Below are 18,714 nucleotides of genomic sequence, written 5' to 3'. Positions count from 1 at the left end.
CTTTCTCGGCCTGTGGAGCTGGCCCTGGTTGATGGCCAGTTGCCGGGTCTCACGCATAGCCCTATTTTTGTTCCTTTTCCTATGAGGAGGGGTTCCCTCTGGGTTCCTCTTTGAGTTCAGTTTCCTTTCTTAGGGGGCCTTTCATTTAGGTGGTACCTTTCTACATTCTTGCTGCTGGGCCATAGTTCTCTGGGACTTAGTTCTCTAGGTCCACTCTGTTGTTGCGATGCCTCTTTTGTGTTTTGGGCCTTTAGAACTCTCTAGATTTTTTTTCTTGAGTTCTCTGGGTCTCTGGGTACTGGTTTTCTTCCAGATGTCTCTGCCTCGCCTTTATTTTGAGGATTTTCTTTTCCCCTGCAGTTCGGGGACCTCTGGGTGTCTTGCTTGAAGCGGGTTTTCTTCGGAGGTTAGTTGATGTTTTCGTTGACATTTCCATTGTGCTTTGGTGATTCTTCTGTTGATATGAGTGCTTTGCTATATGCCGTTGGTCTGGAGTGGTCTGGTATTGATGACAAGGAAGGAAAAATTATGTTTCGTACCTGATAATTTTCTTTCCTTTAATCATACCAGACCAGTCCAGACGCCTACCCTGTCAGTTTTCTTGGTTTGCTTCCGTATTGTTCTTTTACAGCTCGACTCTTCAGTGTCGGTGATTGGGTACATTTTCAACTTCTGAAGGTGGACGCCTCTTCAGGATGACGGGATTAATCCTTATTTCTCCATGCCACTTGGACAGATTTTGATCCTTGTTCCATGATGAGCCGCTTCTCCTGCTACAGAACAGCGTCCTTCCCTTTCGATGGGTGGTTGGTAGCTTTTGGTCACGCCAGAGCCCAGAAGGTTTCCCATCTGATCATTTTTTTTGGAGTACTGGTAAATCCTGTTTCCTGTCTTCTAGTTTGTTGTAGTTGAGAGCACCATTTCTTGGCTATTCAACATATTGAGCATGCCAGGCTGTACGATACACTTCAGAGGTGAAGTGCTGGGAACTATTTTCTCTGTCTCCTTCCGCTGGTGGATGCACATATAACCCACTGGTCAGGACTGATCTGGTATGATTAAAAGAAAGAAAATTATCAGGTAAGAAACATAATTTTTCCATACTAGTGAAATAAAAAGAGCCCTTTAATGCATCAGCGTAGTTGATCTGTTGACGTGTGTGTTCTTTTTCTCTGTTTGTTCAGGAGCAAATTCAGGTAGATTTTCTAGAGATTTGGAACTGGCAAGGTGGTTACAGGATGAGGAGGATAGTTGGAGGAAATCTCAAGAATCAAGAAAAGAACAGGAAGAGTTCCAGAAACTCCAGGTACAAAAAATTTATACTAGTTTATAAAGCAATTCACAAACTGGACAGCCATGTGATCCTACCTACATTAGAAACCTATACCCTTAAAGAAGTAACATAGTGTTTGATAATGGTTTCTATGGATGATCCGCAGGATAGTTTATGTATATATGTGATAGAGGTAGGCCATATAAATGTAATGTTTTGTTAATTCATTATTTGAGGTTGTTCTTAAAACAAGCATTTATGTTTACTATTTGATCTAGTTAGGCTCTTGTGTTCCTAAGGGTCTTCATCAATACAAATTTGATAAATTTCTGTTTTCATTGTGGGGTCCAATTTCTGTTTATGCTGGGTTTCACTGCTTGGACTTCGGCAAGCAACTTAAAAGGTGCTACTTTTATTTGAAGAAGAAACTCAGGAAAGCACTAGAAAGATTTACTTTGAAAAACCAAGCAGAGAAGGGTTGGAGTTACAGCAAGGACATTGACGGAATGGATTTTTTTCACTTGATTCAAAATTTGTAGGATTTTCTTGTCCTTTTTTCCACATATGGGTGAGGTCATCCGACAGAGCCCCGGTGCACACACTACCCAGAACTGGCACTCTCGCCTTGAGTCTAGGCATCAGTCTAGTAGACGGAGGAACACTAAACTCAGACTACTCTGTAGGAGTACTTTGCTGAGTCCGGTTCAGATAATTGCTGGATATCTGAGGTTGAGCCAGATGAGATCTTGGAGGAGGGCCCCCTTGGTTTACGATCAGACCCCACCCCAGCTCAGGAAAGGAAAAAATCCTCACCAAAGGAGAGCTCTTCTTTGTCAGTTTTTGAGGTAGATGCCTAAGTGTATTCCATTTTATTTATTTATGACATTTGTATCCCACATTATCCCAATCAAGCTCAGGTTCAATGTAACTTACATTCAAGAAAAACATCAAAAATATGATAGATAATTATAACGTTTAACATATTAGGAATGATTGTGTGTTTGTCATGAAGTTGGGCTAGAGTATTGGTTATGCTGAAACATATAAGAGAAATGGCAGCATTAGTTTATTGTCTTTTGATAAGATGTGTACTTAATAGAAAAGCCTTTAGTAATGCACATAATCTCAGATAATCTAAGTACCTTAATTGCTTGGGTAGAGAATTCCAAAGTTTGGTACTCTGATATGTGAAACCTGTGACAAGGATTGATTTGTAAGAAAGACCTTTGCAGTTTGGCTAATGGAGCGCGAGATATTCCCTAGATGTTTTTACTGTATTTAGAGGTTGAGGATAAGCCCAGGGCTGAAATGTTGGACATCCTTGACTAAGGTGATCCCCCTAAGGAGGCTGTGACAGTGCCAGTGCATTTCATTCTTCGGCAGGTGCAGATGAAGAATTGGGAGACCCCCCCCCCCCCCTCTCTGTTCTGCCAGTTCCTAGGAAGGCAGAATCTATGTACAGAGTTCAAAAGGCTCCTGGATGCAAGAAGCAGCAGCTTAAATCTCCTGTTACCACCTGATATTGAGTGACACTAAAGTGGGTGGTGCTGCTGAATATTGCCTCTGACAGTCAAAAAAAAAAGTGGGCAGGTCAGGGGTGGTACACAGGGCAGCGTTAGGGAGGAGCCCAGAGTTATGCTGGTAAAAGCCAATATTCATCACCTTCTGATAGCCATTTTTATTTAGCAGGAACTACATGGACCACTAGGGAGGATAGGTAGGCCCGGTGGAAGGTGGGGGTCTTTTCTCAAGCAGGCTGGGGGGGTTATGGAAGGAAAGGAGCCGCTTCGGGGGCTGAAGGGAGCTGGGGAATTTTAAAAAACAACAACAACAAAAAAAGAGTTATATGAGTCCTGGCCGATATTCAGCCAGGGCCCACATAACTGTCTTATGCAGGCCCCGGCTGAATATCAGTAAGGACCCACGAAAGTGCCAGCGGCTAGCATGCCCAAACTTAGCCCCCGATATTCAGTGCCAGTACCTGAACATGGCTTGGCACTGAATATCGGGCTGATCTAGCCAGCGACGATCAGTGTTTAAAAAACAAAAACGTTAAATGGGATTTTTAAAGAACCCAGTTGGCTCAACAGTTTTTAAGGGTAATATGTTGGCTACTGCATTTAAAGCAATTTAATTTCCTCTGGGCATCTGGAACTTTTTTTAGCAGCCTGTGATGTACATCATTCCATCATGGGAGCAAATCACTATATGAAAGTTTCAATACTTTATTTTAGCTAGATTATCACTAACAAAGTTTGTGTTGTACTCCAGCTTTGGAACATGAAATATGATCGGAAGCCAATGAAGTCATTAATCAAAATAGATTGTTCATGTTAGTGTAGCCTATCCAGTTCCTTGCCTTCTTTGTTATGCATATGATGCCATTTACAAAGTCCAACAGAAACCTCAAAAAGCACAATTGGGCCTTCAAGTAGCAGCTTGCTATCTTATGTGGGTTTATTTTTAAGTTTAAAAAAAATTATGTATATCTATCTATTTATCTATATAATACAAGTCTTGAAATGGTCCACCTGTCACTCCCTACTGATTTCTTGATGTCATCAAGTCTTTGATAGAATGGATATGTTTCATGTACAATAAAGTTTAGACCATTTTGATACCATTCACTTTACAGAAACAGTATGGAGTGGATGGATCAGGAGGATACAAACAGCAATCCTTTCAGAGCATGGAACGAGCAGTGGCAAAAGGTAGAATGGAACCCCTTGAATATCACAGGCGAAAGGCTGAGATAATGGAATGTTTAGCACTTGGTGTAGATGATGGACAAACAAAATCCTCAGGTGAGTAAAAGTTTTTGAAAAAGAAATCCCTTGTGTGTGTATTGGGGGGGTAAGGGGAAATGGAATGTTCGGTGTGTGTACAGAGGATGGGTTGATTGATTCAGATTAGACATTGTATCTAACTGAAATAAAATCTAGGCAGTGTATATATAATGTTAAATAATAAAAGAAAACCAGTGTTCAAAGTACTAGGTTAAAGTACTTAAGTAAAAGTACAGTGAAGGATATATTAAAACATTTACTTAAGTGAAAATAAAAAAGTTATTACTTATTATAATACTTTTTAAAGTACCACAACTACAATGAATGCAACGATTGTTAATGTTTTGTACTATTCAATGCACTTTTTTGAAAATGACTGTCACTCATGCCAAGTGTGTTGCAGCCTGGCCTGATTTGAAGAAACTTTGTATCAAACTGAACAATCTACTTCCTGCTAGGGCAGTTGTTGATTGCCTTTTTAGCTGTGCTGGAGTAATGATTCACAAACACACTTGCACGAGTGACGGTCATTTTAAACCACAGGGACAAGTAATTAGATACACCACCGCTTTAGAAATACAAGAAGTTGAACATTTAATATAAACCCATTTTTTGTTGACATCATCCCAAAATTTCGAAGTTTCCTCAGTGACATCACAGATGATACATTGTCCACATTTTAAATGTCTCGGATTCCGAATAGATTTATCTGACCAAATATCAGATTTACACATTAAATTAGCAAACCTTGCTCCTCTTGAATAAAATATCATACAACTCTTTTGGGCAAAAACATTTTTGCTGGAGGATGTGGTAACAGCAGTTAGCATATCTGGGTTTAAAAAAGATGTGGACAAATTCCTGGAGGAAAAGTCCATAGTCTGCTATTGAGACAGACATGGGAAGCAACTGCTTGCCCTGGGATTTGTAGTATGGAGTGTTGCCATGATTTGGGCTTCTGCCAGGTACTTGTTACCTGGCTTGGCCACTGTTTGGAAAATAGGATACTGCGATAGATGTGTCTAAGCTTAGTAGTAGTTTTTTACTGTGCAGGTGTAAGCATAATGTTTTCAGCATAATGATGCTTTCTTAAGGGAAGAGTATCTTAGGAATTTGGTAACATGTTTTCCTCTGTTTTTTGGTCACACAGGTTTTTTTTTTCTCTTTTAGAGTTTTTTTTTTTTTCTGTAAGAGTTGTTTTCTATTGTGGTTTGTTTCAGAGGATTGAGAGAAACCTGTGATAAGAGCCGTTATGGGAAGGCCATCTCTGCAGGTGTTCTTGGCTAGAACAAATTTTGAGTTTTTGGTTTCATTTGTTAATTTTGCTCTCCAGTTTATTTAACTTTTTGAAAATTAGCACATGACCATTTATTTTTAAAAAAGGAAAATCAGCCATTTTCTGATAACAGTAAAAATGACCTTAGCGTGTGTGAAGACCCACAAAAGGGCGTGCTAATGTCACTTTTTTTTTTCCGCAGCTTAGTAAAAGGTCCCATTATTTACTATACAACACTAAAGAAAACTAGGGTAAAGAAGGAACGCTGTCAGAAAGGCAAATACAGGTCACCATACAAACTACTACTACTTATCATTTCTATAGCAAACAAAAAGAATAAACATAACCAATCCAAATCAATCCAGTTGCAGGCAAACACAGACCTAAAAGGTGGGTCTTCAGAAGTGTCTTGAAGGTTTTAAAATAATTCCTGTAGGGGTAGTGTTAATTATTCCAAAGTGCTGAGCCCAGCCGAAAGAAAGCATTCTTCCAGGTAGAGTCAAGATGGGCTTTGAGGGAATTGGAAACACCAGTCTATAAGCTGAAAGTGATCTCGAGGAATAATGGAATAATATGAGAGGCCAATAGCGCGAGTTGCTTTCATAAAGAGCCTTAAGAGCCAACATTAGTACCTTAAATTTTAACCTGTAGTGCTCTTTGAGCCAGTGACACTGTACCAAAAGATTATTTATGTGATCAAACAATGTGTTTCATATAACCTGACAGCAACGTTCTGGAGAGTTTGAAAAGCACTTAATATTAGATGGAAGAGTTCCAGCATAAAATATATTTCAGTAGTCTAAACATGAAATTGTTAGTGCATAGAGCAAGTTGTATAAAGACATATCATGGAAATAACTCCTAACAGACTGCAACTGACAAGTACAGAGAAGCCCTTTTTTTACGACACAAGAAACCTGCTTGATAAAACAATTGATAGTCAATCACAACCCCTAGATATTTGATGGAATCCACTACATTCACTGGAGGATCAGATTGAATAGGGACTGCCCATAATCCAATATTCCGTAGTTTTTATTAAGAACCAGTCGTTCTGAAAGCCAGTGAGCTACTGCATTTTAAGCACTGTTATGGGGCAAGATCCAGGGCATTATGTAGTGTGCATAAAAGTAAAAACTTAACCTGAAGACTTGAATAATTGTGGCCAATGGACTGAGGAAAGTGCTAAAGTTGGTGACAGGGCAGAATCCTATGGAACTGCACAAATCAAGGAACAAACTGAGGAAACAGCAGCACCAGTTGAGACTGAAAATTGGATAGAAACAAAGTAAACCAATTCAGTACCTGGTCTCTAATTTCAATAACATCTAATCAAGAGAGCAATAATTGATGATCAAATCAGATACAGCTGTGAGATTTAAAGAAACTGCTAGAGCAATACAACCATAGGTCAGCATACTGTGAACCATTAAGAAAAGAGGTGAGAATGGTTATGGTATGATGTCTGGACCAAAATTGAGATTGTCGTAGATGAAATATATTATTAGAATAAATGAAAACTATAAGCTGTTTCACAATATACTAGTAAGAAATGCCCGTTTCGGAAAAAAATGAAATGGGTGCTAGCAAGATAATTTCCCGCCCACCATCCTCCGTCCCTTCTGAGTTCCAGACCCCCCCGCCGTCCCTCCCTTCCGAGTTGCACACCCCTCCCTCCGTCCCTCAGTGACTTGGTTGCGAGTTTGTGATTAAAGTTCGCAGCGCTGTCCCCGCTGCTGTCACTGAATGTGTGGGACTCCCCGCTGCTGTCACTGAATCTCTGGAACTCGTGCGTTCCCCGCCTCGCCCTCTGCGTTATCACGTTTTGACGCGAGGGCGGAGCTACACTGACTTCAGGCCAAACCGGATATCTTGGGCACCTCAAGTTTCCGGCTTGAGGCTTCATTGGAACGTTGGAGGTGCCTTTTATGTATATAGATAGGCTTCTTATGGGGGTATAGGACCTTATATGTGGAGGTAGGATAACAAATGTGGTGTATCTGGATGGGTGAGGAATTACGGAGGTGCTGTGTGTAGAGAAATTTGTGGGTATGTGTTTGGACAGGTTCTGCATGTCGGTTTGGGATGTGAGGGGGTAGTCTTTCATTGGTAGGTCTTGTGTGTAGGAAGTTATGGAGTGCCTGCATTTTTTTGGGGGGGGGGGGATATGGTTTGGGTAGGTATGGGGGGTCGGTCACTAAGGTGTAAAGAGGTGGCTTGGTAGGTGCTTTTCAGTACCATCCTTCACTAGTTGTTATCCCTGTCTTGGGGTGGGAGGGGGGAGAATAGGAATCTGCAGATTTTAAATATTTTGGAAGGGGGGTGGTGACTTTGAAGGTACCGTTTAGCATTATTCACAGTTATTTCTTTTCCCTGCTCTTGTCAGAATGCTGGAAGAATGGGGAAGTGGGCTTTTGAAATGGAGTGTTGGTCAATATTTTGTAGTCTGTAGCTATTTTTCAAGTTGTGTTATTAATTTTTGGAGGCTTGGTTTTTGTCAGTCTCGTCTGAGATATTCACATTTTCTTCCTGAATGTCAATTTTGTTGGATTTTCTTTTTGGGGGGGGGGGGGGGGGGGGGGGAAACCATTGTGTCTGCAAACATTGATACAGTTCATTTATTGGAAAGCATGCAAAGAGAATTTTCACTCATAGGGAGGACTCTGCACATTATGATGCTTTTATGAATTTTAAAAACTGTCCTGCATTTGTTGGCACAGGTTAGTAGTCTGAACAAAGTGCAGATTTCTGTACAAAGAAGGAATCACATGAAATTCTTACACATCTCCTTGTTCCCTTAGTTAAACATGTTGACAGTTTGATGAAAATTAGACATACGAATAGTGACAAAGTCTAAGGAAACAATAAAACTGCACAATAAACCAAATAATTTTTGAAGGCAGAAAGTCACCCAAATAATTATTAATTTATTTTAATGGCTACAATTTGCAAAACCAATCAGATTGCAGTGTCTGAACAGAAAGGTATATGTTTGCATTCTGGAGGAATCTCAAGAGAAATTTGTAACCAGGAAATAAGTATTACTTGCAAGGATAATACTGCTGATATTGCAGAACCTTAGATCAGTACTTCCCAAACATTTTTCCTAATGTGATCCCATTTTACCAGCTGAAAATTCATGTGACCCCCAAAATGGTAACTAAATGAAATGATCACTCCTATATTAATATGTACTCCGATGTACTCACCATGTTGGAGTTGCATGGTCCTAGAAGTTAAAACACAGCTTCATGAACATTTGCAGTGTATGTTGCAGATCTAACTGAAGGCAATATATGAGGGTGCTGAGGCTGAGTGACTGAAAGTGGTGTCAGTGTTGGTGCCCCCTCATTAATATTTCTTCCCCAGACTCACCTCCCCCTCCACACTCAACAGCCTGACCAGGCTCATGCCCCTCCCCCATTCAAATCATATCTCTCCCTTAGATTCATATTCCTGGATAGGCTCATATCCGTGCTCCAGACTCAACTTCCCCTCCAGACTTATGCCCCCTCCCCCTCAATTTTACTCCTCCCCTGATTCATCTCCTTGGCACCAGGCTTATTTTCTCAGTCATTTCCCTCCCCCAGACTCCCCTCCCCCGTACACTAGCCCTCTTCCACTATGACACCTTATTTTCACCCCATCGTTCCTTCATCCCTGTCCCTCCCCCTCCCCCAAACACACATACACATTTCCTATGCCGGTACCTTTTTAACATGAGCAGAACCAGGAGGAGGAGAAGGAGGATCAGAATCTAGATGCCTCAGGCAGCGCAATATTGAGTAGGAGGCCAGTGTCCAATCTGGTACAGCAGTAAAGCAGATATGTCCTGGGGAGGGCAGCAGGGCCTTGTGGTAGGCAGAAAAGGACTCGGTGGGGGGGCAGTGGCAGCCAGAAAACACCTCGGGGGAGAGTGGCTGGGTCTGAGTCAGCTGCAGAAGTAGGAGTGGATATGGTGATGACATGGCCTTCCAGCAGGAGCAAAAAAGGGCTGGGGAGAACAGAGGTTCGGCATAGAGTCATCACTAGGAGTAGCAGCAGACAGCAAAGCAGAGCAGCTGGGCTCTGCTGTTCACCCAAATAAAAATAATTGGATCCTTTTCACCATACTGTGAGCAAGTGACACCTGTTCACTCTCCAGCACAGTGCTGTGAAAGTCGCAGGTTTGATACGGCACCTTGTGACCTTAAAGCAAAGCAAGTGGTGGGTTTTTTTTCTCACTTAGAAGCAGTGCTTTTTTTGTGCCAGTGCGTACCGGTATGGTGTACTGGCACCTTTTACTGAGGGCCGGCTCACCTGCTGGCCCTCAGGTCCCAGACTTTCCGTTCTGCCCCCTACAAATCTTCTATTTACCCGAAGTCACAGCGTGAACCAGCAGCAGTAAAAGCAGCAAGCAAGCAGACTCACCTCCTCGTCGCTTCCCTGCCCTCTCAGCGTCCTGCCTTCCTCTGATGTAATTTCCTTTCCGCAAGGGCGGGACGCTGAGAGGGCAGGGAAGCGATGAGGAGGCGAGCCTGCCTGCTTGCTGCTTTCATTGCCGCTGGTTCGCCGCTGCGACTTCAGGTAAATAGAAGATTTCAACGCAGGGGGCAGAACGAAAAGTTGGGGAGCTGAGGGCGGGCAGGTGGGGACGGGGTTGGAATGATCTCGGGGGCAGGTGGAGGCTGGGGCGAGTCACTGGACATGGAAGGGAGGGGGAGAATAGAGGCAAAGGAGAATCGCTGGATGTGGAGGAGAGGGCAGAAGAGAATTGGTGAACATGGATGGGAGGGAAGGATAGGGGTAAAGGAGAATCACTGGACATGGGTGGGAGGGGAAGGCAGGGGAGAGAGGAGAATTGCTGGACATGGATGGGAGGGAAGGATGGGGCAAAGGAGAATTGCTGGACATGGATTGGAGGGCAGGGGAGAGAGGAGAGTTGCTGGACATGGATGGATGGAGGAGAGGGAAAACAGGAAGAGATGCACATGGATGGAGTGGAGGGAAGAGAGGAGAAATGCTGGACATGGATGGAGTGAAGGGCAGGGAAGAGAAATGTTTGAGGGAAGGAAAGACAGAGGAAGGAGATGCACACGGATGGAGGGGAAGGGAGAGAAGAGAAATGCTGGACTTGGATGGAGGAGAAGGAGATGCACATGGATGGTGGAGAGGGGAGAGAGTTGAAATGCTGGACATGGATGGAGAGGAGGAAAGAGAGAGGAAGTGAGATGAACATGGATGGAGGGTAGAGGGGGAGGAGAAATGCTGTACATGGATGGAGGAGAGGGAAGACAGGAGAAGATGCACATGGATTTAGGGGAGACGAGAAATTCTGGACACGGATGGAGGGCAGAGAGTTGAAATGCTGGACATGGATGGAGGGGAGGGAAGAGAGAGGAAGTAAGATGAATATGGATGGAGGGGAGAGAAGAGAGAGGAATATGGATGGAGGGGAGGGAAGAGAGGAAGTGAGATGAACATGGATGGAGGGGAGGAGAGGGGAGAAATGCTGGACATGGATGGATGAGAGGGAAGAGAGAGGAAAGACAGGAGATGCATATAGATGGAGGGGAGGGACGAATTGGAAGGAGATGCATACTGACGGAGATGAGGGAAAGGGAAAAGAGGAGAAAATAGGCAAAAACTGGATCCACTCTATACTTCCTCCAGTCAAGTCTGCGAAGGACCCAGCTTTTACCTATGGATGTAGAGCAAGAAATGAAGAAGAAAGGAGGAAAGTAAAGAAATAAATGGAAAGGAATCCCTGGAAACTGAGTTAAGGGAACAGATAGAGAGCAGCAGAATCAGAGACTGGGACTGACATGATCAGAAAAACAAAGGTAGAAAAAAAAATTTTATTTTCATTTTAGTGTTTGGAATATGTCCAATTTGAGAATTTACATCTGCTATCTTATTTTGCACTGGGTATACTGGAGCTGTAATATCTTACAGAAATTATTTATAATGAAAAAATTCAAGTTTTTTTCTGCTATATTGATATAATATTTTCAATGATGCCTGTATATGTGTGCCATGGTTGGTATAAGGGGTGTGGCTAACATGGGTGTGTCTATCATAGGGGCGGATCCATGGATGGTGGCCCCACCCATAATGAGTACCGGTACCTTTTTTTCCTACAAAAAAAGCACTGCTTAGAAGGCACTTGTTTTGGTATAGCAGGAGCATAAAAACAGGGTGGTCTTGCAGTAGTGTCATATAGTCAGGAGCTGTAGACAATTCTCAGTTTCAGAAAAGAGAGATTTTATTTTACAGCAGTAAGCACTTTGCAATCTTACATCTTTGTACATAGAAGTTAGCTTGAGGTGTCTATGGCCTGTAGAACTGGATGGTACCTTGTCCTATGTGCTAAATACAGTGCATAATTCTGTAGAACTAAACCTGTCAAAATGTTGAAAAGACATTGCAAATGTGGAGACTAACTGACTATTGAATGCCTTTATTCTAATTCTCAAATTGCTTAATTATATATCTTGAAATGAGAGAACTAAAGAGCCAGCTTACGGTAGAACCTTATAAGTTTATTTAGCACTTGATATGCTGCAATACATCAGTAATAGATATCTATGTGGTTTACATAGGTTTAAAACAAATTATAAGAGGAGAGACAGGGGAAGTTAGGAAGGGACTGGTAGAAGAAAGAATCAGGGCTATTTATTTATTTATCTAGTTAAAGTTAGCCAATTAACATATATGGTTAACCAGTTATATGTGACTGGATATCTGGCTAAATTTAAGTCAGTACTGCTAAATACTGCATGTTAAATTTAACTGGAATCTTTATCTTGTTGACTTAGTCCTGCAACTTAATATCAGTGCTATCCAGTTAACTTTTAACCTTGCCCTGACATACTACTACTACTACTTAGCATTTCTATAGCGCTGCCAGGGTTACAAGACCTCGATCTTAACTAGTTAAATTTTGGCCTAAAATTGAGTTGTCCAGCCAAAGTGGAATTGTTTGCAGGCCCCAGAGTTTAAAAGGAGCTATTGATATAGTCTATTTTCAAAGTTAACTTCATAAATAGCTTTTAATATCAACCCCTGAGTTTGCGCTGGATGATTGTCTTTTATGCAAACAAACAGATGTGTATTTCCCTGTTATAGGAGTGTTGGAGGCACTGAATAGGTATTACCAGAATGGCAGCAAAGAGTTTCGCCGTGTCTGGTTATCCACACCATTGGATCATTATCATTCCTCTTTGGGAGACAAAGGCTGGGGTTGTGGCTACAGAAACTTCCAGATGCTTCTTTCTTCACTTTCACAGCATGCTGTGTACAAGGACATTTTACAAGGTAACTTACATTATAGCAGTTTCTGTGCAAAATGTATTACGGCCATAGTGGTAACTGCTTGTGTTAATAACGTGAAGCATAAATGACTAAATTTATTACTACTGATTGTTACTTGTGATTGTGCACTGAGAGCAGATACCACCTCTTCTGGTAAGTGAACATTGCTTTGCTAGAAAATCTGGTGACTTGAATCCTGTGCAAAAAGAGAGATTATGGATTAATTGCTAAATTAAAAGAAACATTTAAAGGTTAGTTATTGCCTTGTTCACTTCAAAAGAAATAAACATAGGTTTTTTTTGTGTATATGTAATTGGATGGAGGGGTGTGTATATGTATAGGTATTTGTAGGAGTAGAGAGTTGTGTAGGTGCAAAGTGTCATGTCAATGAAGTTTTCTAAATTGGAATCTGAGTGAATTTGGCTATGATTCCGGGGGGGTTGAACTTATTGGTGTGCAAAAGTTCTAGGACTTGCCATTCTGAGCTCTTCTTCTGACAGAGAATATGTGTATGCTGTTTCTCTCTCTGAAGAGCTCCAGGTGCAAGGCTGTACCATTTACAGGCAGCAGTCTCAATTCTTCCACTAGCTGAAAAGTTAGTGTTCCATTCCCGTGGTTGCCATTATATTTGTTTTGATTTGTAAACCACCTCCATTGGGAGATCCAAAATGGTGGGCACACACCTAAAATAACAAACAATAATACCACAGAAATTATCACCCTACCCAAACAGATGCTTACTAAAAGTCATCCACAATCCCTGGAGGTGCCTACCTAAAAAGCCACATTGTCAACCCCCAACAGAAGTCGCAGAAATCAGTGCTACTGTGAAGGGCCTCAGGAAATTCATTTCACTTTTTGGATGCAGCTACAGAAATAGTGAGCAGTCCAGTTACCTCCAGTTAGGCATCTCAGGGGCCCCAGCACTACTAGCTAGCTTCAAATTTTGAGACCTTAAAAGATCTCCCTAAAATATATGCACAAACCCTATCTTACAAATAAGAAGGACCCAACTCCCTCAAAATTTAGAAAACCATCAACATTTTAAACTTCACACTAAACACAAATCTAGCAGGACGCCCTATAATTTCTACCAGAAGTTCTCTTTTAGAACCCTTATCTATGTATGTGGATTTTTTTTTTAAGACCTAGAAGTTGAAAATCACAAAGCGTATGTCATAGATACAACCCACTTTATGAACATTTTGTGAAATATTTGTATGATTGATGGACCTTTCTTAGAGGTGACCTTAGACATCTCAGCATTATATACATCATTACCGCAAAGTGATGCTTTGGAAGTGTTTCAGGTCATCTTAGAACAATGTGAAAGACCTCTTAAAATGCCTACTGATGTTATTATTATCCTGACTAGATTAGCTATGAAGGGAAAAAAAATTCTCTTTACAGCAGCTATATTTTCAGGTTTCTGGTGTGGCGATGAGTGCTACTTTTGCATATTCAGTAGCATGTGTTTTTATGCACACGTGTATCCTCTCACCAACTGGGAGATAATCGTGCATGTGACATTCTGTGCAAAAGACTGGATAGTTCCCATCTCACTGCTGGACTGCTATCATCATCTTGGTTAGTTTAGTTATGTAAAGTTGTGTATATATTTTAAGGTGCATTTATCCCTCCCAATACCTAGGAGTAAATGAATCACCCAAGGCTGTATCAGTTTGCTCTTTATTAAATATCTTATCAAGTATTTGTGCAATTAACAGAACAGTGATATCTCACTGGGAGTACAGAATATTGCTACATGAAATTACCTCTATATCTGAGACTCCAAAGAATATACAAGAGACATGTACAATCAATTGGTTATGGGAATATAGTACCCCAGCTACACATAGGTGTTTTCTAGGTCTGAGTCTTTAATGTTATATTTTACCACTCAAAGCCAATTTGTAGATATAAAAGACTCATGGTTACTTATGAGAAAGCGATCAGATTACTTGCCAATTCAGATACAATTCATTGGTTTCTCATAGGAGAGAGCAGCTCGGCTGTCTCTCTGCCTTGAAGTAGGAAGTACACTCATTTTTATATGCCCATTCAGAATACAGGTAATATGACAGTAATCACATCTTATTGGATCTATGCTAATATAATGGTTAAAACTGGTTGGCTATGGTAATGAGTTGGTTAGTTCTTCTGGGAAATGCTAATAATGGACTAGCTTTTACTGGAAATCTGTCATTTTCCTGAGAAGCCATCTTTGTTCTGTTTTTCAAGAACATTTGTGACCACACTGTTGCTAAATTATGCCACTCTGTTCTTTCCCACTCACGCCCATTCCTCATTCTGCTGCATGAGAATGTCACAACAGATCATGAGTTCTGCAGTCACACTGGAATTCGGGTTAGAGTCATAGGCCTATAAGTTTTTCTCTGATTTTGGATCCTGAACCAAAGTCAGGCCTGGGACCAAATAAGGTAGTAGGAATAGTTAAATTAATTTAAAGGGCCTTTAGATTATTTGGTATATTTTATTCTTTTATTTGTGTTTGTTTCTAATTCAGATAATTGTTGTTTAGGGTAAATTCAGCACCCCCAATCATTTTGAAAAGTTGGCTCCTAGGATGTCAGTGTCACAAACATGACAGAAGGGGTTTTTTTTTTGCGTTTCATAAAATATACTAAAAAGCATCACATTAATACTATTGACTGTTTTATTTCTTATTTTGTAGTTAGTTCAAGAACAATCAAATGGTTTAATTAGCCCAACTTTGAAACTTGTATGCAATAATGCCTCACCGAGGTGGTCGTTTACAAAGCTAAAACGGAAGTACTGCTGGGCTACCGCAGCAGCCCGGTGGTAGTTCCCATCCCCACCGTGTGCCATTTTCGTGTGTACCCAACAGTACCCAGTGTGTACCCAACAGTAATCGGGCACTGCTGCATGCTGCCTGGTTACCACTGGGTTAGCGTGAGAGCGCTTACCGCCACCTCAATGGGTGGTGGTAAGTGCTAGCCCCCGAAATGGGCACGTGGCAAGTGCTTCACTTGTCGTACGGCCATTTCTTTAAAAAAAAGAAAGACCTGCCTTTTACCCGCTGTGGTAAAAGGGGGCATTGGCGTGTGTCAAAAAAACATGCGTTGACTCCAGCACAGGCCCCCTTTTGCTACAGCTTCGTAAAAGGACCCCTGAGGCTTTAAATTGAACTGATGAGCGTTCACTCTTCTTCTCAAAGAATGAAGTTCTTTTAAACTAACATACAGCAGGAATTTGGGTAGGGAGCAGAGGATAAGATTTGGTAAAGGAGAAGGTTTCTTTTTTTTTTTCTCGAAGAAGGAAATTTGGAACTTGGAATTGTATATTCTGAAAATCAAGAAGTTGGAAGGGGTGGTGGTTATGGGGAAGAATATGCCTGCAGCACAAAGCAACAGTGAAAGGTTTAATCACAACAAATGACTAGATTGATGTACTTTGAAGTTTTATCTAGGCACTGGTATACACTAGTTTCAGACCTGCCATTTTCCCTGCATTTTATCACATATCCAAACTGTGCTTTATATTGTGTCTATATCCTACACCAGGAGTTCTCAATCCAGTCCTCAGGACACCTAGCCAGTCAGGATTTTAGGATATCCACAATGAATATGGATGAGATAAATTTGCATTTACTATGCAAATCTATCTCAGGCATATTCATTGTGGATATCCTGAAAACCTGACTGACTGGCTCTGTCCCAAAGACTGGATTGAGAACTCCTGTCCTATACCTATGTAAAGTTTATTTGTTATGTATGGGGAAAGGGGCAATTCAAAATTGTTTCTGAAAACAGACAAGATGCAGCCTAGTTTCTCCATTACCTTTTTTTCTGCCCTTTTTCAGACTATGCCTCAATACCTTGTATTCCTAAAATCCAGTCCATGATAGAAGATGCCTGGAAAGAAGGGTTTGATCCTCAAGGTGCATCCCACTTTAAGGGCAGGTTACAAGGCACCAGGGCCTGGATTGGAGCATGTGAGATCTATACACTTTTAACCTGTCTCAAATTAAAGTGAGTATTGGGCCTTAAAAAATAAAGAATATGATATTTTACTAGAGTGCTGCCTGTATTTTGCTGTTGCATACTAATGGGAACATAGTAAGTATTTGGTGAGTTAGCATACAGTTCTTAAAGTAAAAAAAAAAAAAATACTGATATTGATGAGCCTTCAAAGCACTTGCAGTTGGTACAAACTCATAATTGCTTTTTATGAGCAACATTTATTTCTTCAATTTTTCACCCTTTTGTAATATTTTTTACCAGATGCAGAATTCTTGACTTTCACCGTGCCACTGGCCCAGGTGGTACGCATCCTCGATTATTGGAGTGGGTGTGGAACTACTATTGTCCAGACAAAGAAGAAGGACCAAGAGTGATGTGCACATCTAAACCTCCAATATACCTTCAGCATCAAGGTAGTCCTGAGGAAATGGGGAGAGGGGGAGTGGGGATAGAGAGATCTGTATAAATTGGGAGCGGCACAAAGCTGGGTTACAACACAGGAGAACAAATAAACCCACCAAGGTCATTATTGGTCATTGACCAGCCCAGAGGCATAAAAAAATCCTTTTGACGTAAAATTAATTTTAGCTCTCTTTGTTATCCACCTAGGACAGTTATAGATGATGATTCCTCTTTTTCTTCCAGTTCCTTTTTTTGTCCATTTTAATGCGAGATCAGTGCATAATAAGAGCATTATAATAAAAGACCTAATTGAGGAACTAAAGGTTGGTTTTGCATTTATTATTGAGATAATGGTCCAATAATACTGACTCCTCCATCTTAAATGATCTTTGTCCACCTGGCTATAAGATCTTGAGCTCTCCTAGATTAGAAAAAAAGGGTGGTGGCTTAGCAGTGATTTATAAAGGATTTTTAAAATGTTACTTGACTCTATTTTTACTCAAGGACATGAGATGCTTTCCTATAAATTACTCAATTCCTCTTTTTCAGGATCAGTTGGATTTATTTTAGCTTATCGACCTCCAAGTCAGTGGAAAAGTGTGAAAGTTATTTACTGAGTTTTTGTTAAAACAATCAGTAAGCTTAGATTTTTTTTTTTTTTTTATCATTAGGAGATATAAACCTTCTTTTTGTCAGTAAAAGGTGATCTGAAATCAAGGAACAACACTGAGCATAGCTTGTTTACTTGCAGATACAATCTATTCTCAGCGCTGTTCCTGGATTTCAGATCACATAGGTCTTTTTTAAGACCCCTTTTATACCAGGACTATACATCCGAATACAGCCCATCAAAGACTCCTGAGGCAGGCCTGTGGCCGAAACACAGATCTGTGTTGAGTCTGCATTAAAGTTTGTTTATTGTTCAACTCAGTTGCCCCAGTTTTCTGGAGTCATTGGTCCACTTCCCACTTTTTCTTTGTGTTTTCTCCCTATGGGATTTGTTGTTCATCCACCGAGGTGGATTACCAACCCCCCTATTTTGAACTGGTCTGAGTTGCAGCGTGTGCAGCAAGCTAGTTCAGGAGTGAGTGTATAGTTAGTCACCACGTGAATTAAAGACTTGTGAGGAGAGCTAGGCTTTCACCTGCTTTGTGAAGTAGAGGTAGCCTCGAATTAAATGTATCCTTTCTGGGAGTAAGTTCCAGAGTGTGCAGCTACTCCTGAGAAAGCTCGCTGGTGGGTATAACATCGTACAGTATCTTTTGATGAAGGTACAGAGGTCTCAAAGAAGTGTAGAGGGCTAACTTATTCTTTAAGTACTCTGGCCCATTTTATCTGAGGACCATGAAAATCAAAACAGAGCTTTAACTTTATCCCTGTAAGGTACTGGTAGCCAGAGTAGTTTTTGCAAGAATGGTGCAATATGGTCACACCGCTTGCTGCCTTCTGTCATGCTGCAGCATTTTGAATTAGTTGGAGCTGATGCAAGCTGTTTTTGGTTTGTCCAGCGTACAGGGCATTACAGTAGTCTAGCCGTGGTGTTATCATGGCATTGCCCACTGTGGTCAGACTTGTCTTTTCGACATATGGAGAGAGATTTCATAGTTGTCGCAGGTGATAGAGGCAATTTTTAAAGGTTGTTTGAATTTGTGGGATCAGAGTGAGCGAGTCCAGTAGTAT

General features: G+C 41.1%; 1 protein-coding gene across 1 annotated transcript in view; it reads left to right on the top strand.

Moving 5' to 3' along the window:
* ZUP1 (zinc finger containing ubiquitin peptidase 1) overlaps positions 1-18,714 on the top strand; it is a 54,391-nt gene that overhangs the window by 23,348 nt on the left and 12,329 nt on the right. The window contains exons 4-8 of the mRNA XM_030198541.1: positions 1,185-1,306; positions 3,909-4,077; positions 12,443-12,631; positions 16,473-16,641; positions 16,894-17,045. Of these exons, the coding sequence (XP_030054401.1) occupies positions 1,185-1,306; positions 3,909-4,077; positions 12,443-12,631; positions 16,473-16,641; positions 16,894-17,045 (801 nt within the window). The remainder of the gene's footprint in view (positions 1-1,184; positions 1,307-3,908; positions 4,078-12,442; positions 12,632-16,472; positions 16,642-16,893; positions 17,046-18,714) is intronic.

The sequence above is a fragment of the Microcaecilia unicolor genome, chromosome 3 (assembly GCF_901765095.1).
Source record: "Microcaecilia unicolor chromosome 3, aMicUni1.1, whole genome shotgun sequence".
In the NCBI taxonomy this organism is placed as follows: domain Eukaryota; kingdom Metazoa; phylum Chordata; class Amphibia; order Gymnophiona; family Siphonopidae; genus Microcaecilia; species Microcaecilia unicolor.
Note: the sequence above shows the minus strand (reverse complement) of the source record. Positions and strands in the feature narration are given on the sequence as shown.